This window comes from Ursus maritimus, unplaced genomic scaffold (assembly GCF_017311325.1).
Source record: "Ursus maritimus isolate PB19 unplaced genomic scaffold, ASM1731132v1 scaffold_30, whole genome shotgun sequence".
In the NCBI taxonomy this organism is placed as follows: domain Eukaryota; kingdom Metazoa; phylum Chordata; class Mammalia; order Carnivora; family Ursidae; genus Ursus; species Ursus maritimus.
Window position 1 is genome coordinate 28,544,201 of NW_024425564.1, and position 26,012 is coordinate 28,570,212.

Genomic DNA, 26,012 nt, shown 5'->3' on the forward strand with positions numbered 1-26,012 from the left:
TGGCATAGTGGCAATGACAGCTTGAGATTATTCAGGTCTTGTTTTTCTTGTTGGGGCTCAGCTGGTTTTGACTTGCTCTGGGAGATGTTCAGATGCTCTTGTACGGTTGAAATAGACCAAATGACTTGTCTCCAGCTTTTTGAAACCCTTTGTTATTGAGGTAATTGGATGACTGTCATGTCATCCCAAGCGTGTCTCGGGAATAGTTTCTATCGCGTTAGTTTGGTGATGTTCTTCAGTCTTATTTTGTATTGTGTCTTACTCTTAGTTCAAGGCTTAATACGCTCAGTGACTGTTGACTGAATGTATACATGAACACCATTAGGTACCGCAGGAAAATGCAAATGAAGTTACAGCTGTTTGGAAAGGAAATGGCCAAATTGGCAGTGGCAGAATACTGTGACCTCTGCCTTACATCTTTTCCTGTGGACAGAATTGCACTCTGTTGCAGAAGCTGGTTTCCCAATACTGGTGTTCTTTCATCTGATTTTTTGAAACTGCGAGCACATCTTTTTCTTCAATTTAGGTTTCAGGGCAGAATGTAATTAAAATGTCACGTCTAAGGTACATGTTACTAATTTACCTACTGAAGCATATTGGAAGAGTAATTTCAACTGCCTAAGAATGAATCTGGATTTTTTAAAAAAAGATTTTATTTATTTCTTTGAGAGTGAGCAAGAGAACACAGGAAGGGGGAGGGGCAGAGGGAGAGGGAGAAGTGAGCTCCCTGCCGAGCAGGGAGCCTGAAGCTGGGCTCCACCCTGGGACTCCAGGATCATGACCTGAGCCAAAGGCAGACACTTAACTGAGCCACCCAGACGCCCCTTAATTTTTTTTTTTCTATATTAAAGAGAATAGTTTTGAAAAGAAGAAATTCCACTTGATTCTCTTCTTATGTAGGACCTCTGCATTTTATAACATATATCTATTATATACTACATATAGTATAGAATGTATTATAATGTAGTATCTTACACGCACCTGTTGAGAAAGCTAGTAATTCAATTTCTATATTATTTTTGGCCTCCTATGTAGGGAAAACTTTGAGTATGCTTTGGATTTATTTTGGTTGTGCTTTTCTATGACCTTAGGTATATCACAAGTTAATAGAATCCTTGTTACAGTTTGGATTACTTACTGTTAATGTGAAGATTTTGTTTGCCTTTTCTTTAGGAAGATCTATAATTCAGATTAGGGAACGATTCTCTATTATGAATATCAACATGACTAGTCTCAGGTGGATAGTTCGTAATATCATGTCCGTTACTGCTCAGGAAAAATGCTGTTATAGATTGTAGTTGGCTGGATTTTACTTCTCAGTCTGAGATATCAAATGTTACATTTATTTTTGCAGTCTAAAAGAAGCAGTTCCTTCCTCGGCTTATTTGAGGGCTCCCCTTTACCTACCCTTTAAATACTGGGGTTCTTTTGGGTTCTCTTTTCTTTCTTTCTTTTTTTTTTTTTTTTCTCTAAATAGGCTCCACACCCAGCATGGAGTCCAACATGGGGCTTGAACTCATGACCCCGAGATCAAGATCTACGCTGAGATCAAAAGTCAGATGCTTAACTGACTGAGCCACCCAGGCGCCCCTTCTTTTTTCTGATTCCTTTCGTTTTGCTTCCCATTTCCCTTCCTTCAATGAATAACAGTGACTGAGTTCTTACTGTGTATCAGGATTAGGCCATGCTGTACAGCTGAGCAGGTTGTGTACTGCACAATTCCAGGAGGTGACATTCACTGACCCACCCCAAAGACTTGGGTAGTGTCATCAGGCACTGTGCTAGCTACTTCACAAACCCCTTGTTTACCCCCACAACAACCTATGAGATGAATAGCATCATTCCTATTTCATAGACAAGAAAACTGAGTTTTGGGTATGTTAAAAGTTGTTTAAGGTTACGCAGTAATGAGTGGGCAATAGAGTTTGTATGGGTCCCAAAGCCTTTGCTTCTCTCTACAGCATTCTACCTTTTGTGGGTGATCTCAGCTCTTGGTGAGCTCATCCATGACCACCACTTAATGATGCTGATTCCTAAAGGACTCTCCACCTCAGATCTCTCTGTTGATGGAAGACAAGTCTTCCAGTGTGTTCCAGAGGCACCTCAGATTCTAAAGGATTCAAATTGAATCATCACTTTCCATATGACTGCTCCTCCTCTATTCCCACTCTCAGCTTGTGGCACATGCAGCCTGGGCTCCTCTCTCTCCCTCACCCCCACATCCAATCAGATACCAGGTCCCATCCCTTCTGTTTCTCAAATCTCTCTCCACTTGTCCCCTTCCGTTCTAGGCCAGTTGTCCCTACATGGGTTCAGGTCCTCATTCTTGATTCTGAATGTATCTGTTCTGTTTGACTCACGACAGGTACCAGCTAGGTGCTTGCCCTGGCTGTTGCCTCGGGCTCGCTCACCTCTCTCCACCTTGCCCACGTGGCTGCTTGAAGACTCAGCTTCAAGTCACTTTCGCAGGGAAGCCTTTCTTGATGGTTCTCACCAACCCCTTTCCTTTAGCTGAATTGCTCTTCTCTGTGTTCCCACAGAGCATTGCATTTATCGTTTCACTCCTCATAGTACCCTGATCATTGATTTTCTTGTCGGACTCCTTCCCCAGACTAAGAGCTCTGAGGACAGGAATCCCATACAATTTATCTTCGTCTTTCTAGCATCTAACAGCTTCTCTGGGAGGAGATCAATAAATGCTCCAGGGGCGCCTGGGTGGCTTGGTCGGTTAAATGTCTGCCTTTGGCTCGGGTCATGATCCTTGGGTCTTGGGATTGAGCCCCACGTCAGGCTCCCTACTCAGCGGAGAGTCTCCTCCTTCCTCTCGCTCTGGCTCCCACCCAACCCTCTGCTCTTGCTCTCTCTCAAATACATAAAGAAAATCTTAACAAAAAAGCTCAAGAGAATGAATGAATGCATACTGTGGACACACTAGGCAGGTCTGAAAGAGTTTTGATGAGTATAGCTTTGTCATATAGTTTGACATGAGGAGCCATGATCCCTCTAGCTTTATTCTTTCTTAAGACTGCGTTGGCTATCGGGGGTCTTCTGTGCTTCCATACCAAATTTTAGGATTGTAAGTTCTATTACTATGAACATTGCCATTGGAATTTTGATAGGATTGCATCGAATCTGTAGATGGCTCTGGGTCGTATGGACATTCTAACAATGTTCATTCTTCCAGTCCGTGAGCACAGAACATCTTTCCATTCCTTGTGCCTTCAAGTTTCTTTCTTCGGTACCTTATAGTTCCAGTGTACAGAGCTGTTGCCTCCTTGGTTAAACTTATTCCTAGGTATTTTATTTTGGGTCTGAAAGAGTTGCTCCCATACTACTACAGTGTTTTACGTGTTTACTTGGTCCTATTAAAATTTTCATGTAATTTCTATTAACTCGCATAGTGAAAATAATCGGTGCTGATGTTATCTAGTCATACAATTTTCCCCCTTTCTCCCTGCCATTTGCAACAGCAAGCTGCATGATCGTTGCCTAACATATGTTTTCGCAGCAGCTTCTTCCCTTATCCTGTTGACAAAAGATTATAACTTAATTGCATGATAATTTAAAATGTGGATTCTGAGTTGAACTTTGGTCTAAGGCGCCCAAGTTCTGTATTGACAATAGTGAATAAACTAACCTCTTAGAAGGTGCTTTGTTTACCTTTTCTGATTCCATCAACAGCGGCCACTACATTAAGAAAATACCTTGAGGTTAACTATCTTTTTTTATTTATTTGTTTTATTTTTTAAAAAAAGATTTTATTTGAGAGAGAGAGTGAGAGAGAGAGCATGAGCTGGGTGAGGGGCAGAGGGAGAAGCAGACTCCCTGCTACGCAGGGAGCCCAACACGGGCTTGATCCCTGAGGCTTAACCGACTGAGCCACCCAGGCGCCCCAAGGTTGATTATTTTAGAACCTAAGCTACTGCTAAATTTGAAGCTAGACTCCTTAGGGGTGGTTATTAACATGTACCTTTTCACCTAACACGGTTCAGGTCTCATTCCCGCTCTGCCCCTATCTGGTTCCAGCCAACCACTTAAATCTCCCTGGACATCAGGTTTCTTTTCTTTAAAATTAGGCATTTGGACTAAACTAGCCAGAATGACTTTTCAGTCTCAAATGTCCTCTGATTCTATTACTTTGGGTCTCTCCCTACTGTGTGTTCTCGGTCTTATTTTCCTTGCCTGTCTTCCCTTCCTGCCTCCCTGGCCCCACTAATGGACTGGTCCAGGCCTGTCCTACCATCATGCATACTGTGTTTTTCAAGCCCTTGGCTTTGACTTGGAGGTTTTCCTGAACATGGAGGGCTGAGAAGCAGCAGACTTGTGTTGTCTGGAATGGTGCCCACTGACCCTACTTCACTGGCATGCTCAGATCCCCTCCACAAAGGATGAGTGAACCCCTTCCTTTCAGGAAAAACATTCCTGACTGCTTTTGCAAAAGTAGAGTGAGGTTGTAGGGCAGGTGCGGGAAGAGTCCTGTGTCAGAGCAGTGACATTCCTAAATTGCCAGGGTTCAACAGATTTGGGACTGTGATTGTGACCTGGGGAGGGGGCGGGCCACCAATGGGGGGAGTGAGTTGGTTTTATCATCTGTGTTTTTTTTTTTTAAAGATTATTTATTTATTTATTTATTTATTTGACACAGAGAGAGACAGCCAGCGAGAGAGGGAACACAAGCAGGGGGAGTGGGAGAGGAAGAAACAGGCTCCTGGCAGAGGAGTCTGATGCGGGGCTCGATCCCAGGACCCTGGGATCAGGCCCTGAGCCGAAGGCAGACACTTAACGACTGAGCCACCCAGGTATCATCTGTTTTAAACATCACACAAATGAAGTGTCCAAGGTTTTGGAGTGAGGAAGGCGCATCCCAGCATACCCTACAGCTTCTGGATTATCGTGTGACCTTTTCTTTAACTGAGTCCAACCTGCTAGGTTACAGTGGGTTCCCACATACATTTGTTGAGAAAGCACTTCAAGCGAAATCATTGTGTCATCAAGGTGTGCCTTTATTTGAGGAGGTAGACGAAGACTGTCCTGCTTTGATTTGCCTGCGTTCTAATTTTGTCAGTAGACGCAAAACGACAAATCAGGTTCAAGGTGTTTCTGATGAGACGAGCCTGGGAAGTGTTTCTATCAAAACAGTGCTCTGCCCAGGTGGGAAGGTAGGTCGGGGCTTCTCAGAAGTGAAAGAGGGAGATTGAAAGAGCCAGGACGGAGGCAGAAGAGAGGTGTCCTAGCGGGGCACGTGCAGACAAGCAAGGAGCCTTCAAGGCCAAGAGGTGCCATGTCCCGGTCTGGGCAGGATGAAGGGCACTGAGGGCTGCCGCCGGACACCCTGCCCCGGATTTCGGGTACAGCCGTCCCAGAAGGGCGACAGGGAGAGGTCCCGAGCGGTGGCGCGGGCGCGGGAGGGCCGGGGAGGGGGCGGGCGCGCTGCTGCCCGGGGCTCGGACAGGGTTAAAAGACCATCACCTGCCGTGGAAGTGCGACCCAGATGGGAAGTAGGAAGTGCCGCGCCAGAGCTTCCTGTATAAATAGACGCGCGGCTCCCCGCGCTGCTGCTGGCGAGCTGCGCCCCACGCTCCGCGGGGCTCGGGGCGACGCGGCCGCTCCCCGGGGCCGCCTCCGCCTCCGCCTCCTCCTCCCCCCTTGCCTCCTCCCCCTGCCGCCCGCCCCGGGGCTGGGAGGCCGAGTCCGCCGCAGCCCTGCGGAGCGCCGAGCTGCCGGCTGCAGAGCGCGGAGGACGGGGCAGAGAATGACCCGGCTCCGCCTCCCCGCGGCGCGAGCAGCCCGGGCTGGCGGGGCGCGCGGCGGCGGCTGCTGAGACGCCCGGCGGCGCCCGGACCGACGCGGCTCTCCTGCCAGGTAGGTTTAGCGAGCTCTCGAAACGCGGCACGCAGGGCAAGCCAGGCATGGTGCTGGACTAGGAAAAGGAAATAGGGGAAAAAAAAAAAAAAAAAAAGAGAGACTCTAATTCCCTGGTTCGGAGCTTTATTTCCTGCCTCCAGTGCTTAAAGCCATACAGTGTGGAATTCATTCGAAATGCCTTAAACACCTGTTAACTTTTAAAAATAGACGCCTCGGTCAAGGTAAAGAGAAACTCCTTTCGAACAAAACAGTCTCTACAAAATGTATTGATTGGCAAATTCAAGATGAGATCAGACCTCCCCGTGTCGTCCTTAAGGGGACCCAAAAGTTGGCGTAATCTCAGATGCTTACCTTCTGTTACTCGGAAGTGCACCGCACAGTGTTGACAGACATAGATCGGAATAAGATGGGCTCTTGGCCATACGTTATCGTGAGTATTTTGTCAGGTAATTGCTGATAACACAGAGTGACACTCTGATCCTATAGTGCTGTTCTCGAGTTGAAGTTAAAATGAAACTGATTCCCCCTTCAGCAGAGAAAAGGTATGTTGAGCTGACTTTTGTCAGGGCACCTTTTTGCTTTTCTCAGTAGTTTCGGGGATTCTGTGAGTTTACTCCTGATACATAGTACTTCTCACATTAGATTTCTCAGAAATGAATTCTCCGGTCTGGGAAAATGTCCTCTTTCTTGCTTCCACTGTTGTGTGTCACTTTATTTCTTGCTGCTGCACACATCTTATCAAACAGGAGCTGGGGGTCCCCGGAGGGCTGTCTGTGTTCTTGTAATGTGGCGTTTCTGGATGTTGATTTGAGCCCTGCGCGGTCTGACTTAAAGAACAATGTATCTAACTTTTCTGAAGCAGCAGATTGGTGGTGGTGGTGGGGGGGGGGGGGGGGGGGGTCGTAGGCCCAGAAGCAAAATAAATGAATTTGAGATGACTCAGTTCTTAGGGCGTGGGTAAGAGGCAAAAGGAACCCAGCCAGCCTTCACGGAGTTTCTGGCTAATTAAAGTATCTGGCTGCTGCCGTTTTCATGTAGATGAGCCTCCTGGTCCCTTTCACATCCCTTTGCTTTGTGGGTCCCTCCTTCTCCTGACTCTGTCCTCCCTTCTCTTATGAACAGAACGTTAGTCCTGTTCATAAGTAGTGACCCCTTAAGTAATTCTGAAACTCTATTGAGGAGGGGGTGGAGGGGGCAGGAAAGATCTATGTAGCAGACCCACGAGCCACACTGAGATAATTGTATTAAATCCAAAACCTCCTGTTTTACCCTTGCGCACCTGTGACTGGTCTTTTTTTTCTTTATGGTGGGCACACACTGGAAAAATAGGTAAGAGAAAAACCCTTCTGTTTCTAAAGTAGCCTCTGACTAATTGAAACTGTCTTGATGAGTAAACAGATACAAGGTAACCGTGTAGAGAGAATGGAAGTATAAAAAAGAGGTTGAGTTGCAGAATCGGGCTGCTTGACTTTTTATTTAAAACAAACAGAAAAAAATACTCCCCCCCCCCAAAAAAAACCCCAAACCAATCACCCTAGATAACTTTCTCCCGCACTACTGTGCTGGAAGCGAGGTGTGAGTGTGGTCAAGCACTGTCCATTTACCCAGAGTTTTACAAATATTTACAGTCATCTATGCCAAATATCTTTGCACTGAGCCCCACAGAACATTCTCAGCATTCAAAAGCTCCATTCTCATGAATGGCTTCAGTTCATTGGCAATTTAAAGGCATCCAGGCTTCCAAACTAGGTCAGTTTAAGACATGTCTTTTTTTTTTTTTTAAATTAGTTTTTGGGTCTCCCAGATTACTAACCAGGTTTTCTGAGGCAAACTTGACAGCAGAGAGAAAAGTTATGCTCTGCCTAAAGAGAAAAAAAAAAAAGCTTCTTTATATAATAACCACTTAGCATCCCAAAAATGATCTTTCTCTTCAACAATACTAGTCCTTTTCATCTGAGAAAGTATATTTAAATTTTTGTTTTTGAGAAGCAGTTTTAATACTTTAGGTATTTAGAAACATTTATGAGGACACCAGAGTCGTTGCTCCGTGGTGTTTCTGCTAATTCCGGCTTCCGTGTTTCCCCGGCCTTGACTTACAACATTGCTTTCTTGTTGAGTGAGTTTCTTAGAGTTTGAAATCACCAGTTTGAGGTAGAGGTCACGAATCATGCTGAACCCAGATGTTGGTGGAGGAACAAAGTCCAAACAGTTTTGGGACTAAATCTACTTTGTGCAACTGATTATTTTGGATATGGGAAAGGAGCCAAGATGCCACACAAATCATGCTGTCCCCTTCGAGCTTGGGGAGTAGGGTCTCTGCAGCCATTGCTCCTGAGTCCTCAGACTTCGTTTTCCAGGGATGCCCACCTGAATTTACAGAAGCCCCTTAGCTATTGCAAACTATCAATACTTTTAGACTTTGAATTGCTGGAAGCGAATGCAAATGAGAACCAGGCCTTTAATGGTGTCTCTCCTCCATGTGCTTGTTAAGAAGTTATCCACTGTGGGATCGAGTGACTGCTATTTGCCAGGTGTGCGCTAGATGCTGAAGACAGAAAGATGGGTGAGATGTGGCCTCTGTCCTGAAGGAGTTGGTGTAAGCTTGGAAGTGACATTGTTCTGGATGGCAGTTTTTAACTCACGTTGTTTTACCTGAGTGTGTTAGAGGTTTTCATCTTGACTTTTTTTTTTTAAATAATGTTTCTCATATGTCATCTGAGCGTTAGGTCACTTGAAGGGGAGTAACAGCACCAAAGTTAATTTATTTAATTATTTAAATTTTAATTTGCTCCTTCACCTTTAGTTACATGTGGGGGGTCTGGTACGAATGTTCTGTTTTTGTTTGGCATTTGCTTTTTCTCGGTCAGCGCCTGCTTCTCCACCCAGTGCACCACACTGCAGTGGTTAATAAAACAGGGAAGACTAATAATAATAATACATTAAAGAGAGTAGAAGTGGTCAACGCTTTTGCAGCACGGAACGGGAAACTTCTCGTGAATGAGGAGACCTCCGTCCTTGAACTGAAAAACACAGCCGCCTCCGTGAAATAGACTTCTCTTCTTCACAGCTGGAGATTGCGGATCACGTGGCTTGTAGCGTCTGTTAGAGAAAATACTTTGAAAGCTGTGTCTTGTTTCTAGTTCCTCTGCAGTCCTGAGTTTGAGTCCCAGGCCTTTAATCACCTGGTGCTTTGTCTTTGGGGGAAGATAGAACAAGACATCTCTCATTTGTCTCTTTGCTAGACTTATGGCTGAAGCCATAAACCCACAAATTGTCCTGAGTGTTATTACAGCCTCCTCTACTAGTTTACTTTTTGTAAGCGGGGACTAAGCACCTTTACATCCCCAGCACCGAACGTGCAGAATTCAGTTCTTTGTGGGTTGACTCGGTTTCCTGCATTATTGATTTTTTTTAAGAAACCGATTTGGCAAACGCGTATAAAAATACACACACTGCCCCTTGCTTAGTGTGGGATGGAAGGGAGTCCTCTCCCAAACTGCTTTTAAATTTGTTTCTAATTAAAATTTCTGTATGAAACTTTTAACGTTCACAAGACAGTGTAATACATACACATGTTTTTATTCATCTGGAGAAAACATTTTGATTTAGATGTTTGTGCTTTAGCCACTGTAGTTTCCTGGTAATGTCTTGACCTAAGAAATCAGCCCATCTCTTGCTCTATGGGGCTTTCTGACATAACCCTTCTTGATCTGTTAATTACATCATTGTCTGACCTGCCTTTAAGTGGCGTTCCTTCCTGCTTCTGAGCTTTGTTGTGATGCCAGGCAGGGGGAAGAAAATTATTCAGCAGGGCTGTATGAATAATTGTGGGAGGCAAGGGAACCATTGATTAAAAAACGGGGTGGGCAGGGCACAGTGGTGTCGAGGAGGGAGGCACCATGATAAATGTGAAATTACAATGCCAAAAATATTGAGCTCTTATTCTCATATTCACTCCTACCTTCTTTGATAAGTTTTTATTGTTAGAAAAGCCGGGAATGGATTTTCTCCTCTTGGGCCTTTTCCTATAGTGGTAATGAGAACATGGAAAGAAGGCAAGAACAAAGAAATGTACTTTTTAGAGGGACCAACATTTTGCAGATGTTAAAATTTGCCATCCCACATGCCTGTACTCTGTAGGAGTTAGAGAATTAGCCTTTCACGGTGTCCTCTACTTTTTTGGCCATTATCTCCACAAATCTTTCCATATATTTCATAGGAAAAAATATAAAAATTAGATCTTATTGTTGTCACCATTATAAAAAAATTGTAAGTGAGGTGATGGATGTTTAACTAACCTTATCATGGTAGTCATTTTGAAACATGTATACACATATATGTATACACACGTACATATGTCTGATCATTACACTGGATCCCTTACACTTACACAATGTTATGTATCGATTATATCTCAATAAAGCTGGAAGAAAATTAGATCTTATTAATAACTGTCCCAGACTTTATACATAACCTACTTGCAAATAGCAAGCAGACTGTTTAGAAACAATACTTGCTAATACTTAAGAAGCTCCTCCTAGTGGAGTGTCTGTCCTTTTTACCTGCATGATAGTTAATAGGGATATATTTGCACGTCAGTTCCATTTTTAGAAGATAGCAGTCTCCAGGTTACAAATTTATAGTTTTATTTCCATTCTGGTAACTGTTGAGATGAAGATGTTAAACCTAAGGAATTACAGACCGGAGTATTTTTTCACTTCCTGGTTTCCTCTGAATGAGGCTGAGAAGCAGGGGGCAAAGATACGGGGGGGGGGTCCCCTTTCCTATCACCTGAGGGACAGTGGTAAACAGTCTCCTTCCTACAATGGCACTGTGATCTCACAAGGCCTGAGTAGGTGAATATTTACTTCCATCACATCTAAGAATTAAGTATTTCTTAGATTTGTTGGTACTAGAGAACAGTGTCTAATCTATTTTTTTTTACATATAATGACAGATTGTCCTGTATGTGATGCCAGGCATCTATTCATTGGCCTTGAGCATTTGTCTTTTAAAAAGTAATTAAATAGATATAAAATATTTCTGTTGTCCTGATCTTACTGGATTTGTACTGGCTCATCTAGTCCTTGAATGACCAGAGAGTGGGTCAAAGATGCCAGCAGAGAGGAGAACCACAGCACTGGCCACTATGGAGGTCTACCATAAATCCTTGCCTCACTACACACTAATACCCATTGCTCTGGCTGTTTTACAAGCCAGCTGGTCTACCTCCCGTTCCAGACTCTCTTTAGAGTAGAACTTCAGCAGATTGCTATTGGCTGATAATGGCCAGCACTTCACTAGACTCAGTCAGTACTATTTAATAGCTTCTGTTAAGGACATGAACTGGAGGCAAAATAAATAATTGTGCGGAAGTGCCAAGGTCAACACAATACTAATTTTCAGATTTTGTTGAACAGACTCTCATTCCCTGACATGTCATTCTCCGTTGGTATTGGGAGAGCTTTCCTAACAAGGCAGAGATGGGATCTTTGATTGCTGTATCTTTCAACTCTTTAGAGTATTGGCTTCCTGAGAAAATCTGTCCATTATAAAGGCAACACTTCAGCCTTACCTTCCCCACCACCTACCTTCTTGAAAACATTTCCCTGTGTTAGCTCTCCGTGAGTCATGCATTCATATCTTTTATCCCAGCTACCTCACAGGAATGACTCAGTGTCCTACATGGGCAGATAAACATTTCGGGAGTATTCATGTGTCTCCTCTTCTGTTTTAGCCCTTTTTCTTGAGTAAATCGTAGACTTTCAGAGCATAATTTGGAATTAAGACCTCAGCACAGATCAACTGGACTTTTACATAAATATTCTGTTACATCAGTAATAACCAGTTGATTCAGTTTGTTCACGTTCTCCTCTTGATCTCTTTACTTGTGCTTTATCCATTTATCTGAACTTTAAAGTTTTTGCTGAATGGTGTAAAAATTCCTGAGCCATTAGGTTAAGTATCCTGGTGAAACATTATCCCTTCCAACGGCATTATCTTTTTTGTGCAATGGAATAATTGCCGTGATTTTCAGTAGTGAAACAGGCGTAAACTACTTTAGTTAAAAATACTTCGAATGTTGGCTCTCCCACCCTCTGCATTTTTGGAGCAGATTGCTTTTTCAGGCCGTCAGCGAATATGAAAATTCCTTATACATCCCATGCTTGCAGCATGGTTTGTGAGGTATTCCTCTCCTTGGCAATCCTAATGAACACACATGGGGTAAAAGTGACTTTTCTGTTCTGTCCTATCAGATAGTACTAGCTTCTCACATAACGAACGCTTGATAGTGCCAGAGACAATCAGGCTAGGTAGAACTGCTGGTTCCCCTTTCTTGGTAATTTGGTGCAAGATCAGATGTTTTAAAGGGACTTTCTTTGCCTGCATGCCCCAAGCCATCTGCCCTGTATGTGGCTGCTTATATTTAAGCAAGTGACACTTCTACAATTTGGGTGAAGTCCGCCCTCACCACTCCACCCCACCCCCAGCCCTGCAACCAACTTTAGAAAGTTCAAACCTAAAGGCAGCTGTCAGGTTTCTTTCTTTTCTTTTTCTTTTTCCCCCCACCATGCCCCTTGTGTGCTCTGACAAAATTCTTTTCTGATTGGGTTCTTGACACCCGAAAAGAGGCTCGGTCACGTTTGTAATAATTATAAAAGCAATGATAGGGGCGCCTGGGTGGCACAGCGGTTAAGCGCCTGCCTTCGGCTCAGGGCGTGATCCCGGCGATCCGGGATCGAGCCCCACATCAGGCTCTTCCGCTATGAGCCTGCTTCTTCCTCTCCCACTCCCCCTGCTTGTGTTCCCTCTCTCGCTGGCTGTCTCTATCTCTGTTGAATAAATAAATAAAATCTTAAAAAAAAAAAAAAAGGCAATGATAACTGTTACTGTTCTAAAACAAGCAGGAGGGTAGAACATTCAAGTCACTTTCTTATTTTAGGTAAAACAGGAGGTATGAGGCAGAACAAGTCGAGCAAGCTAGTGAGAAGGAATTGCCGGCTCTCTGGACGGAAGACTTTCCTTGAAACCTGGAGGGAAGTGGGTGTGGACTCTCCGTGTCCCTGTGCAGATATAGTCCTGTGGAAGGGTCAGGAGCTGCAGGGCTGTGGTCACCTTCTCCGGACACCCCCTCTGAGATTCATGCCATGTGTGCATGATTGGCAGGGGGGCGATGAGTTTCTGCTGCTGGTGGTTGCATGTCAGGGACTGGGGAATCCTAAAAAGACATAAATGGAGGACAGCTAGACACCTTGGAGCCATTCACCAACATCTCGAGGGAGAGAACTTCAGCATTCCCCCGATGATTGCTTGAAGAGCTCTCTATGTAATGAGTCAATGGGGAAAGGATTTCTTGTTTGATGCTCTTTTTTTCTTTATGAAGCACTCCCTGTGTGTCATTCATTTTTAAAACATTCGTTATTGATTTTGCCCAGAGTGAAAAACCAAGAAGCTGGTTTTCCAACTGTGCCTGGCACAGTTCTTCAGCTTCTGTGATGGTGCCTGGGAGGCTGCTGAGGGAAAGGTCCAGGGGACCTGGCCCGGTGCTCCCAGTACTGCTTCCACTGGCACTGGTTTACCTTATCTCCTTGCCACGGTGGCAGTTTACTTAAGATTGTGTTTGTGTAAAATTCCATTGCTTGAAAAATGTTTGAATGCCATCACTTTAGGGAATTGGTGTTTATGGCGCACAGAAAAATAAATCAGTTCTTTTTGAAGAATCGTTTCGGATTGCTCACATCTCAGCGAGATGAAGTATGTGACCTCCTTCCTCTGTCCCAGTCACAAGTGCAGCCTTGTTTGGAATGCTTGGAATCTTTGTTGTTGTTTGAACAAAACAGGTCTCTGCTTTGGAAAAGGCTTTTGTCATAAAAATATTTATATATATAAAATATCCTTTAAACACTTGTATATAGATATTAGACCACTTTATTGAGGCATGATTGACAGGCAAGAAGCTGTACCTATTTAATGTAGACAACTTGATGAGTTAGAAGATAAATATATACCTGGGGAACAGCATATTGCTTCTATTTAACAATTCTATATTTTATACTTGAACATTTGCTAAGAGGGTAGCTCTTATGTGAAGTGCTCTTACCACAAATACACGTACACAAGTAATGACAAGTAAAGGGAGCAGGAGGAAACTTTTGGAAGTGATAGATATTTTTATATTTTTTATAGCTTCGATTTGTAACTCACAGAGTAAGGAGTGAGCACTTAATGTGTGTATTTCGAGATATAAGATTATGTTTCAGATGGCCATGATAAACACAATTTCTAGTTCTGCCTTCAAAAGACAGTTTCTAAGAGATAATCTAAGAAGTATTCAATTACATATTCGTTTCTCGAGTGTTATATGTCTCTTTCTAAAAAAATAAGATAGAGGCACCCGGCTGGCTGGGTAGAGCATACAACTCTTGGTTTCAGGGTCATGAGTTCGAACCTCACATTGGGGGTAGAGGTTACATTAAAAAAAAAAAAAATATATATATATATATATATATATACACACACACACACACAGAGAGAGAGAGAGAGAGAGAGAGAGGGAGAGAGGGAGAGAGAGAGACTGTAAGAAATAATTGACTTTGTTGAAGAATACCTAGATCTCCTGCCAGGTTGGAACAACAGGATTTACCCATTCATAACCTCTTCCTTCAAATGGGCTCTTGGTGTAATTGACATTTGTGGTGTGAGCTTGTTTGGCCTGTGTCATTCCCATCTTCCCTCCTCAGGAAGCATTTACTGGCTACATTTCTTCTACTTCTTCCTCTCCCTCCTCCCCTCCCCTTTCTCCTCCCCCTTCCCCCCTCCTCCCCCCCTTCTTCTTCCTTTTCCTCCCCGTCCCCCTCCATCTTCATCTAAAATTGTATTAAGTTTTAACATTTTAATTCCAGGATAGCTAAAATACGGTGTATATTAGTTTCAGGTGTACTGTGCAGTAATTCAACAATTCTATGCTCATCGTGAGAAGTGTACTGGCTCCGTTTCTTCTTGATGTTTGACTTGGGATTTCTCTTTTCCAGGGCAGAGATAGTCAGAATATGTTGTATGTGCCATGTTGGGAAAATAGAGATGTGAAGACAGCAGTTGGGGGAGATGAGTGATATGTATGTTATGGAACTGGGGTGTCTTGGAGAAACAAACAGGTGATAGTTGTCTAAGCATAAACTGGGAAGAGGAGAGAGATAAAATGACTCATTTTTACTCCTAATTGACCCTCAAGAAAGATTTTTTTTTTTAACTTCAAAACACTGAATTTGGTAGGCATGTTGATTTGCTCTCAGATGATAGCTCATTAATAGTTAATCAAATAAGAACACCATGTCTTGAACCTTATTGGGCCTTTCCCAAGAAATATCATGGAAGCTGATCATTGGTTAGCTTTCAATTCAGTTTTATTTTTAATTCAGTCTACTACTCAGGGAGTAGGTGAAAAACCGTGAATATTTCAGGTTACGAGAGTTAGTAACTATTGATTCTTTCTGGTATGACATTAAGATAGTTAGTACAGCTACATCTTATAGATGTTTTTTTTCCTTCCATCTAATCCAGTTTGTTTTTCTCTCCCTTGAGTTTGTATACCTAAATGTTGAGACGTAAGCCACCGTGAGGCTATGTAACAAATGCCGAACATGTACTTTCTTTTGCCCAAAAATGGGGACGAAAAGAGTCTGGTTCTCGTAGGGGGAGAGGCTGTTTACAATGATTTCTGTGGCCAAATTTATTAGAATTGGCCACAGTCTTTTAAAATAGTAAGAACTTTAGGATTTTGCCTCTCTTTAAATGGAACATGGAATTTCTTGATATGATCCAAACTATAGAAGATTATTCCCACAATTATTTGACCTCTTTTAAAGATTGTCTGAATAAAAACAGATGGAAAGGCTTCAGCTCTATTTTTTTTTTTTCATTGTAGGAAAATCCTTTCTACAGTCATGCCGTGTTTGGAGACAGATTTCACTCTGTACAGTTTGAGTGAACTTATGATACTTGTAGTCATGGGCTTTTTGTCTCTTTCTCTCTTTTTCCCCCCTCTCTCCTTACCCCTTCTTCCTTCTCTCTCTCCATGTTCCATCCCTCCATGTAACATCCACCATGAGGCAACTCTGGTGTAAAGGACCAGGCACTGGGCTTGGACTCAGAAGATGGAGGTTTGAATTTTTCTCTGCTATATCCAAGCTCTGAGAACTTTGGCAGATTATTTAACTTCTCAGGACCTCAATTCCTCTATAAAATGAAGGAAAGAATCCTCGTGGTTGCAAAAGTTGAAACGAAATGACATATATGAAGGAGCACAATTAACACTGATGCCCTGTTGAAAAAAAATTATTGGTATGAAATATACATAACATGAAATTTACCATTTCAGTCATTTTAAGTGTATAATTCAGTGGCATGAAGCACACTCACAGTCTTGGGCAATTAGCACCCTATCCATTTGCAGAATTTTGTCATCATTCCAAACAGAAACTCTGTACCCATGAAATGGTAACTCTCTATTTCCCCCTGTCCCAGCCCCACCTTTCTACTTTCTGTCTCTATGAATTTGACTTGCTAGGTACCTCATGTTGATAGAATCACACAGTATTTGTCCTTTTGGGTCTGGCTTATTTCACTTAGCATAACGTCTTCAAGGCTCATCTGTGTTGCAGTGTGTGTCAGAGTCTCATTCCCTTTTAAGGCTGAATAATATTCCATTGGATGTTTATATCACGTTTTGTTTATCTGTTCATCTCTCAATGGGCATTTGGATAGTTTCCACCTTTTGGCTGTTGTGAACAATGGTGTTAGGAACACTGGTGTGCAAGTATCAGTTTGCAGCCTGGTTTCAGTTCTCTTGGGCGTACACCGAGAAGTGGAATTGTCGGATCATATGGTAATTCTTTGTTTAATTTTTTTGAGTGACATCCTATTTTCAAGTGTCTTTTTTTTAACCTGTTGGATTGTGGCGATGCAATTCCTAAATGGTGTGGTTTGTTCCCTGTGGTCTTTTCATTCCCATAATTTACAGGAGAGGAGTCAGGATGGTGGGGTCACTGTCCACGTCAGGACTCCAGGAGCACCTTGCCAAGGTGGCAAGCTCTGTCGCCCACGGTTGTCGGAAATGCCTTTACTGTGTGCCTTGACAGTGTGGAAGGGGAAGGTTTGCCCTGGTGGGGCCCAAATGTGTTGAATGAATATAATATTCAGCTGTATGAATGAATATAATATTTTCTGCTTTGGACCTTCCTGTAGGGATTGAGGAGACCGAAGAAAGCTGAGGACAGGCTGATGGGCTCAGGTGGGAAGTTGCAGTATCTCACCATGACCACCGAAAATCCGACGGCGGGAGACCTGGCTCCAGCCCCCCTTGTCACTTGCAAACTCTGCTTGTGCGAACAGTCCCTGGACAAGATGACCACGCTCCAGGAATGCCGCTGCCTCTTCTGCACAGCTGTAAGTTTTCCCTGATGCCTGCGTCACGAGCGCAAGAAACTACAGAAGGGGAGAACTGTAGAAGGATGGGATCGGCTTCCATGGCTTTCTGAGAAGCCAGGGTTTGTGATAACAGGCCCCTGTTTTGGAGAGCAGTTCCATGTTTGGCTCTGTCTCCAAGTAGTACCTTGAATGGGAAATCTGGTACTTACTGGTGTTTAGGCAAAGGGTAATGTAAGTGTGAAATTTAATAATTGGTTAAATAAGCAGAATCTGTTCTTAAAGGAGTAGGCAAGGAACAAAATAGAAATATTTCTAACACGTCTTAATTAACTACCATCTGTAAGGAGTTTGTCAGATATTTTGAATGATGGAGAAAGCAGGTAGCAATTTACTGAATTTTCTTTCATAGACTTGCTCTTTCCTACAAAGTACATGATACCTAATTCTTTGACTTTGTCATATCTCCTTCTTTTTCTTTTTCTTTCTTTCTTTTTTTTTTTTAAAGATTTTATTTATTTATTTGACAGAGACAGCCAGCAAGAGAGGGAACACAAGCAGGGGGAGTGGGAGAGGAAGAAGCAGGCTCCTAGCAGAAGAGCCTGATGTGGGGCTTGATCCCAGATCGCTGGGATCACGCCCTGAGCCAAAGGCAGACGCTTAATGACTGCGCCTTCTTTTTCTTTTTTCACAATATGCGGGGTGGTACTTATTCCTCCTAATGAAGAGAAGCCTGCAGATCTCCAGGGGTGGGCTTGTCTCTTTGATTCTGACACTTGATATCAATGTCTGTGACCCTGACCGCACAGATCCCTGAAGGTTGGTTGGTTAAGGTGTGAAGATAGGAAACAGACTGATAGATTCTAAGTGGCTGCTAGAAGCATGAACCCAGGTGGTCTTAATCAAATTTTCATTTATTCAAGTGTCATTTGAGCTCCTACTGTGTACCAGGGACTCTGCCGGGTGATGGGAATATAGCCGTGAATGAGATGCTTCCCACAGGGTAGATGGACGCATTGAAGGAACCTTATAAGTTTAGTGAAATCATGGGAAGCGCGACGTACCCAAAGGAACGTCTCACCCACTTGGGGGTGGGAGGGACATCCTGGTGGCAGTGATCTCTGAGCTGAGGCTTTAAACAAGGGTTGCAAAGTGATACTCGTGGGCCATGTCTGGGCTTGACACATTTTTGTTTCCCCAATTGGGAAATTTCATGAAAGAATGAAGAAGTGGTAAGATACAGCTACTCTGGGTCTATGTTAATAGGCCCAGAAATAGATGATCTTTCCTCTCTCTCTCTCTCTCTATGTATATATCATAATCATCAATTCCTATCTATATATCTATTCTTTTTTTTTAAGATTTATTTTTATTTATTTTAAAGAGAGAGCAAGCAAGCACACGAGTGGGGAGAGGGGCAGAGGGAGCGAACCCCAAGCAGACAGCACGCCCAGCACAGAGCCCAACACAGGGCTTGATGCCATGACCCATGAGATCATGACCTGAGCCGAAACCAAAAGTCAGATGTTCAACCCGCTGAGCCAGCAGGTGCCCCTCCTCTGTTTATATTACCTGCCTCTCTCCTGTTTGTATTTGCATCAACTACGCTTTTAAACTGAAGATGGGTAAAGACTCACGCAGGATGTGTGCTGGGATCTCAGTGTGGCAGAGGCCTGATGCCTCAGTTACAATATTTACCATTTATCTTTGCTGGTGCGCCTTGTATGGGCAGACTGTTAATACTTATTATACAACAAGTATAATAATCACCAGACAAAGGTGGGTTTAATGCTCTGACTTGAGAAGCAAATTGAATTGTTCAGTTCCAGTGACCAGCGTCAAGGGGAGCAAGGAGAAAGGAATCAGTAAGGAAGTAGAATCATTTATCAAGAGCTATGTTTACTAAGCATAACTTAAAAAAAAAAAACAACCAGTATAACTAAAGTTAAGGTGAAATAAATTTTGCTCCATCTCTTTTTGCTTAGTTAATTTAATCAGCACGACATGTTCTCAAGCTCGTGTATATCAATTAAAAAATTTTTTTGAATTGAGAATTAGGGTGGGGAGAAGCCTTAGGATGATTTTTTAGGTAAAAAAGAAAGTGACTAAAATCCTTCTCCCAGGTCTCTAATTCTGAGATCCAAAGATGGCAGCGAATAGTACTGTTCATCCATTTAATCATTCGGTCCCCACGGAGCCCTCCCCATGTCCAGGAACTGTTGTAGGCTCTGGAACTTACCAGTTTGAGAAACAAAGCCCAGCAGAGATTGTTGCTCTTAGGAGCTCGCATTCATCAAAGGCAGTTGCATAATAAACAATAAACCTAATAAATGGACGAATTATACAGGATTGGGTAATAGGGCTTCGGGAAGAAATAGAGCTGGGCGAGGAAGGTGCAGCCCGGGCCGGCGATGTTGCGTTTCTAGTAGGTGTCAGGACGAGGGCTCGACTTCGGTGCTGGTTCTTCCTCTTCTTGTTGGCCTGTGTTGCTTAAGGAAGTGACCGTGTCATCCAAGGGGTGGCTTCAATTTCCTTTGGTCTTGCTTGGCTGCCGAGGGCTGTGCTTCCGAAGGGATTATTTCTCTGACTTTCTCACCTGTGTTTCAGACCCTTGCCTAATCCTTGAAATAAATGAGTCAGAAGCAATGTTTGGTTAAAGGCAGGATGGAAATTTGTGTCTCAGGGTGACTGATGTTGAACAGGCAGGATCTGGAATTGAGTTTTTGCGACGAGACTTAGCAGGTCAGGATTCCCGTTCGTGCACCAGCGTCGGGTGGAGAAGTACACACGCAGACGCAGACGTGGTGTCTGATCCTGTCACAAGCATTGTTGCAAGAGTTCTTAGTTCCCTGTTAAAAACAACACAATGGCTTCTCGGTTCTCCTTTGGCAATTTGACGGTGGGAGCTAGGACATGTAGATTGTTCTGTCATCTGTGATCGTACTTCCTCATTGTTGGGGAGTGAGTGCTCCAAACCAGAAAGTCAAATGGCTTGGTATGTTTGATATCCCTCCAAGTCTGGAACTTTCTGTGCCTGTAAACATTAACCTTCCCTGGCTTCCTGATACCCCATTCCCTTTGATCTACCAAAATAGTAAGCTGCATGTAGTTGATTACATTAGTGTCTGTAAATTTGCAATTGGCATCAGACTCACCTGAAATACTGCTCTAACTTTTTATTGTTTAGATCTCTTATTTCTCTTTTTAAAAAGCTATCAAAGGATGTGTCTGATCCCCCAGATTTTAGTTTGCACTTACATATTAGATATTAAATATATTTTTTAAAGATTTTGTTTATTTATTCGAAAGAGATAGAGACAGCCAGCAAGAGAGGGAACACAAGCAGGGGGAGTGGGAGAGGAAGAAGCAGGCTCCTAGCAGAAGAGCCTGATGTGGGGCTCGATCCCAGAATCCTGGGATCACGCCCTGAGCCGAAGGCAGACGCTTAACCGCTGTGCCACCCAGGCACCCCTAGATATTAAATATTGATATTAAAGATACCAAGTGTGTTTTGTGTTTTCAAGGCTGAAAAGAAATTTGTGATTTTGTTTTTTGAAGTTTTATATATTTATTTGAGAGAGAGAGAGAGACAGAGAGAGCACGAGCAGGGAGGACAGGCAGAGGGAGACGGAGAAGCAGACTCCCCCCTGGGCGCCCAGGACCCTGAGATCATGCCCAGAGCCAAAGGCAGACGATTAACCGACTGAGCCACCCAGCGGCCCCTTGTGACATTTTTAAATAGGGCATATACTACTAATTTCCAGTTTTAAATATGATTGGTTGGCATCTCCTAATTACTGGCTGGGAAAGACGTCTTGTGCATTCTGTGTCTTTAAAATAGTTTTGCTGAGAGAGTTCTCCCTCCCCTCCTCATTAGGCGGGTGACCAAATGGAATGGTCCTCCTGCTGGATTCTGTATACTTTCATAGATTTAATAAAGCTTTCTATACCTTTTATCCTTGTCTTGTTTTCCCTAAGAAGTATCTCTGACCAGGTTGCTGTGAGCTTGAATTCTTTCTGTTTCCAAGATCAATGTGCCCTGGGAGAGCAGTATGGATAGAGGTGAAGTGTCTGACTTGACCTTGGATGTGAACCAGCTCATTCCCTATCTTTAGGGAGATCTGGCCTTTAAATAAGTGCCCCCAACCCACGTGTGTTCTATGGACCTCCAGCTCTGCGAAACAGAGGTGATCCGTGAATAGAGTGTTCCATGGTCAAATTAGCTCAGAAACTGGTATGTTCTCTCTTCCTCTCTTGGAAGGGACATAATGCACTTGAGAGGGTCTGTGAAATCTTGTGGTTAAAAGAAAAGCAGGGGACCCTGTTTAAATCATATAGCTAGTTTCTTGTTAAAGGAACTTCGTGTGTTCTGTTTCTGATGGTGGTTTCCGTTAGACTATTTGCTCAGCTTTAATATACAGAAGAAAGTACAGTGTAAAGCAAGGAAGTCTATACAGGACAGAAATGGGCGTAGCTCTCATTAACATGACTGAACTCATAGATCATGAGGTGCCTTGTGGAGCCAAAGAAGTTGATATTGGGGGGGTTTTGGAGAGAGGTGTTGCAAAATGACTCTAAGGGTAACGATCTCAGGGATGTTAGTGTATTAACTAATGATATGCAGAAACTCTCTCTCTTCCCTACTCTCTCTCTCCCTCTCTCCTATGGATTCAAATAACCCAAACACGAAAATTCCAAATTTCCTTTCCTGGCATTTGCAACATACTCTTTCAGATAACACCACACCGTTATAATTCAAGTGGAAGAAAAAAAAAATTCACAAAAGTCCGTTATCAAAGGAGGGAAAATTTGTGGGTTTGCTCCCTGGTGAGCAATTTTTGCCTCTCTGATTTATTTTGGAAGCTATTTCTGTCCGCCACGAATTAAAGAATAATGGAAACACAGTTGCTTGTTTTTATAACCTAGATAATTTCACCTGAAAAGAGTCGGTATGTTGGGCATGGCCTATTTACCTTTCAGATTACAGACAGGATGTGCTGAGCAAAAAGAAAATAACGTCCAGCCTTATTCTTGCCTTTTTTCCATTACATTTCGTTGGCTCTAAGTAGTTAGAACTCCTTTTACTATTCATTTCTCTGAGCCAAATGGATTTTCCAATGTTTAAAAAAAGTGAGAGGAAATATAAAACTTTTTAGGCCAAGCCCTTCTTTTCCTTGGGGCCTGTTGAGTGACCTTTAAGAAAAGCCCACATACGGCCTGGGAGACGTTTACAGTTTGGAAAGAGTTTCAGTGTGTGCGTGCACTAGTGCGCGTGTGTGTTTGTGTGCGTGTGTGTTTGTGTTACTCGTGCTCACAAGTGTGTCCACACGGGGTGGTAATTTTCAAATGAAGCCGAGAACCTTCGGTGGTTCTTTCCGGGACTCTAACTGATAGCTATAGTAGGATTTTGGAAGGAGTGCTGTCTTTCTGCTGCCATCTCCGCGTTCCCTTTCCGGTGGTGGGTAACCCATGCAGATTTGGAGGGAGAGAGAGACCCCAGCTCAGGGTCAGTCTTCGCCATCCATGAGTGTGACATTAGGCCAGATCTTCGGCTTCTCTGAACCTTAGTGTCCTCACCTGGGGGGTGGAGGGAGGTAGGGGAGGATCGTGGCGATCTCAGAGCGTTGTGGGGGGCGTCAGGTGGGAACCCCAGGGCAGTTGCTAGCTCAGAGCCAAGTCTCTGGTGAGTTGGTGTTGTTGCTGCTTTCTTTCCTGAGTTCCATCAGTATGCTGAGCTGTTCTGTGTTTCAGTAACTATTTTAGAGAAAGGAAATCCTGTAAAGACTTGACCGCCTTCCTCATTAGCCTTTTATAAAAAGAGAGTTATAGAGGCGGTTTCAGCCTTACTGCTATTCCGAGACACCCACAGACTCACAATTAGGATAGAGAGAGGTTTCTCTGTTGGATTTGTCCGAAGATTGGCTGATGGCTGGCTGCTTCAGCTGAAGAGGTACAAGTGGGACTTAGAGGAAAAGCAATACAACTTTAACAGTGAACAGAAGAGGGTGTTTACCCAAAGAGTATGAAAACACGAATTCAAAAGGATATGCACCCTATGTTTATTGAGGCATTATTTACAATAGCCAAACTATGAAAGCAGTCCAAGTGCCCACTGACAGATGAATGGATAGAGAAGATGTGGTGTATATATACAATGGAATATCACTCAGCCATAAAAAGGAACAAAATGCTGCCATTTGCAACAGCATGGATAGATCTAGAGGGTATCCTGCTACTTGAATTAAGTCAGTCAGAGAAAGACAAATACCGTATGATTTTACTCATATGTGGAATTTAAGAAACAAAACAAACGAACAAAGGAAAAAAGAGACCAAAAAAATAGATCTTAAACTCTAGAGAACAAACAGATGGTTAGCAGAGGGGAGGTGGGTGGGGGTTGGGTGAAGTAAAGGGAATCAAAGAGGGCGTTTGTCCTCATGAGCACTGAGTCATGCATGGAGGTGTTGAATCACTGTATTGTGCACCTGAAACTAACACTGTATGTTAACTATACTGGAATTAAAAGAAAAATGATAAAAATAAAACCTTAAAAAAATCATAATAGCGACTAGATCAGCACATTCCTGATGCATGTAAGGGAACAGATGGAAGTGTCTCAAGCTACCATTTATTTAAAAGCTACTTCTCCCCAGTGGAATAACCTGCTGGCTTGATAGGTATAGTCTAACATCACTTTAAGTATTTTTTATTAGGAACGCTCTGGAACGGCAAGAAATCATGAAGCATCGCAGGCCAGCGAGGTCACAAAAATTTTATGTCCCCTCCTCTGGTCGTGACCTGCCAGCCTTTCTGAATCTTTCAAATTCTCTAGTTCTCTGAATTCCCCTGTCTTCCAGTACTGTGGGATGGACAGAAGTCCACGCGGCCAGTGTAAAGCCCTCTCTTGTTCTGTTGGTTTCTGGTAAAAATATGCGGTGTATAAGGTTAGTCTTATGGGTAAAGTGAATTTACCTTTGTCAGGTTTTCAGAGCCTTCGTCTGTCATTGTTTGCTTGTAAATGACTTCAGTATTCTCACTGCTTGAACTCAAGAGTTCCCATGATCAGGCTGTGATGACTGTGTATTAGGCAAGTTGCTGATGTGAAATGTAAATGTTGGTACTAATTTTCCCACCGAGGGGGTTGCTGCAGGACAGATAGGATCTGAGAAGTGGGAGCCAATTGTAACAGCATGAGAAACGGAGGAGGGATGACTCAGGAGGACTTGGCTTTCTGGCCCCATGATCTCATCCATGCCTAGTGCTCACCACTCACTTATTCAAGGCGAGCGGTGAAATGTACCAAGAGGGAAGAGCGGCCAGGGAAACCACGCTCTGCAGGCTGAGCGACTCTGCTGTATCTCCTCTCTCTGGATGCCGGTCTGGTTCGGTGTCTCTGAGACTGGGTTTCAAATCTGGTTGCTTGGGCTTCATTTCTTGCACGTATACAAAAATATTTATTGTGCCATGTATAGTTCTGAGGGTCAAGATCTAGCGGTGAGCGGTGGGATCAAGGCCTGGTTTTCAGAGAGCTCAAATTGTAGGCAAAGCACGGATACTGACAAACAGATACGGAAGTCAGATGATGATGGAGGCTCTGAGTTAAAACAGAGCAGGGTGAGGCGGGTGGTGAGTGCTGTAGGAGAGGGGGTTTCTGCTATGTGTTGGATGGTCAGGGAAGCCTCGCTGATAAGGGATTCCTTGGGCAGAGGCCTGGAGGATGGAGGAAACAAGCTGTGTAGGTATCTGGCAAAGAGAGCTTTTGGCAGAAGGGAGCAGCGTGGAGGTCCGACACTGGGCTTGTGCTTGGTGTTCGGGTATAGCAAGCAGGGGGAGTGGCAGAGGGAGAGGGAGAAGCAGACTCCCTGCTGAGCGGAGAGCCTGATGTGGGGTTTGATCCCAGGACCCTGGGATCATGACCTGAGCCGAAGGCAGATGCTTAATCCACTGAGCCACCCAGGCAGCTGATTTAACTATGTTTTAAATGGATCACGGTGTTAATAAGGGCCATCCAGAGAAACAAATCCATTGGACATAGATCTACATAGCTCCAGTATGAGATATAGATACATGTGTGTATGTATAGATTTATTTTAAGGAACTCGCTCGTAGTTACGGAGGTGAAGTCTCGTGATCTCCTGCCTACAAGCTGGAGACTAGCCTCAGGAGAACCACTGGTGTAAGTTCCAGTCCGAAGGCAGGAGAAGACCAATGAGTTAGCTCATCTGGTCACGCAGAGGGAAGGAATTCTCCCTTCCTCTGCCTTGTGGTCCCCCCTCAACTGATTGGGTGAGGCCCACCCACATGGGGAGGCAGTCTGCTTTCCTCCATCTACGAGTTTAAATACCAGTCTCATCTGGAAACAGCCTCATAGATCCACCCAGAAATAATGTTGCACCCAAATATCTGGGCATCCTGTGGCCTGGTCAAGTTGACACATGAAATTAACCATCAGAGTCACCCCGGCTGCTTCATAGAGAATTAACTACAGAGGCAAGGATGAAGGCAGGGAGACTAGTTAGAAGATAAATACGGTAATCCAGGCCAGAGGTGAGAGTGGCTTGGACAAGCGGGTGGTAGCCACTCATGTGTTTGGGTAGTCTAAGGCTTCGTTTTCTTTTACAGAATATAGGGATAATAATCACCTAAGGTTACGAGAAGATTGCAATAGATAATCTGGGGAAAGCATTTAGTCCAGGGCCTGGAATGCAGCTAGTATGTCCATA

General features: G+C 43.7%; 1 protein-coding gene across 6 annotated transcripts in view; it reads left to right on the forward strand.

The window, feature by feature from the left end:
- Positions 1-5,729: 5,729 nt before the first annotated feature.
- RNF144B (ring finger protein 144B) overlaps positions 5,730-26,012 on the forward strand; it is a 77,354-nt gene continuing 57,071 nt past the window's right edge. For 2 of the 6 annotated variants that reach the window (XM_040645096.1, XM_040645095.1), the window contains exons 1-2: positions 5,785-6,295; positions 17,110-17,310. In XM_040645096.1, coding sequence (XP_040501030.1) covers positions 6,209-6,295; positions 17,110-17,310 — 288 coding nt within the window. In that variant the 5' untranslated portion in view covers positions 5,785-6,208. Of the gene's footprint in view, positions 6,408-17,109; positions 17,311-26,012 lie in introns of all 6 variants that reach the window. The other 4 variants (XM_040645099.1, XM_040645097.1, XM_040645100.1 and 1 more) reach the window with 4 other exon arrangements.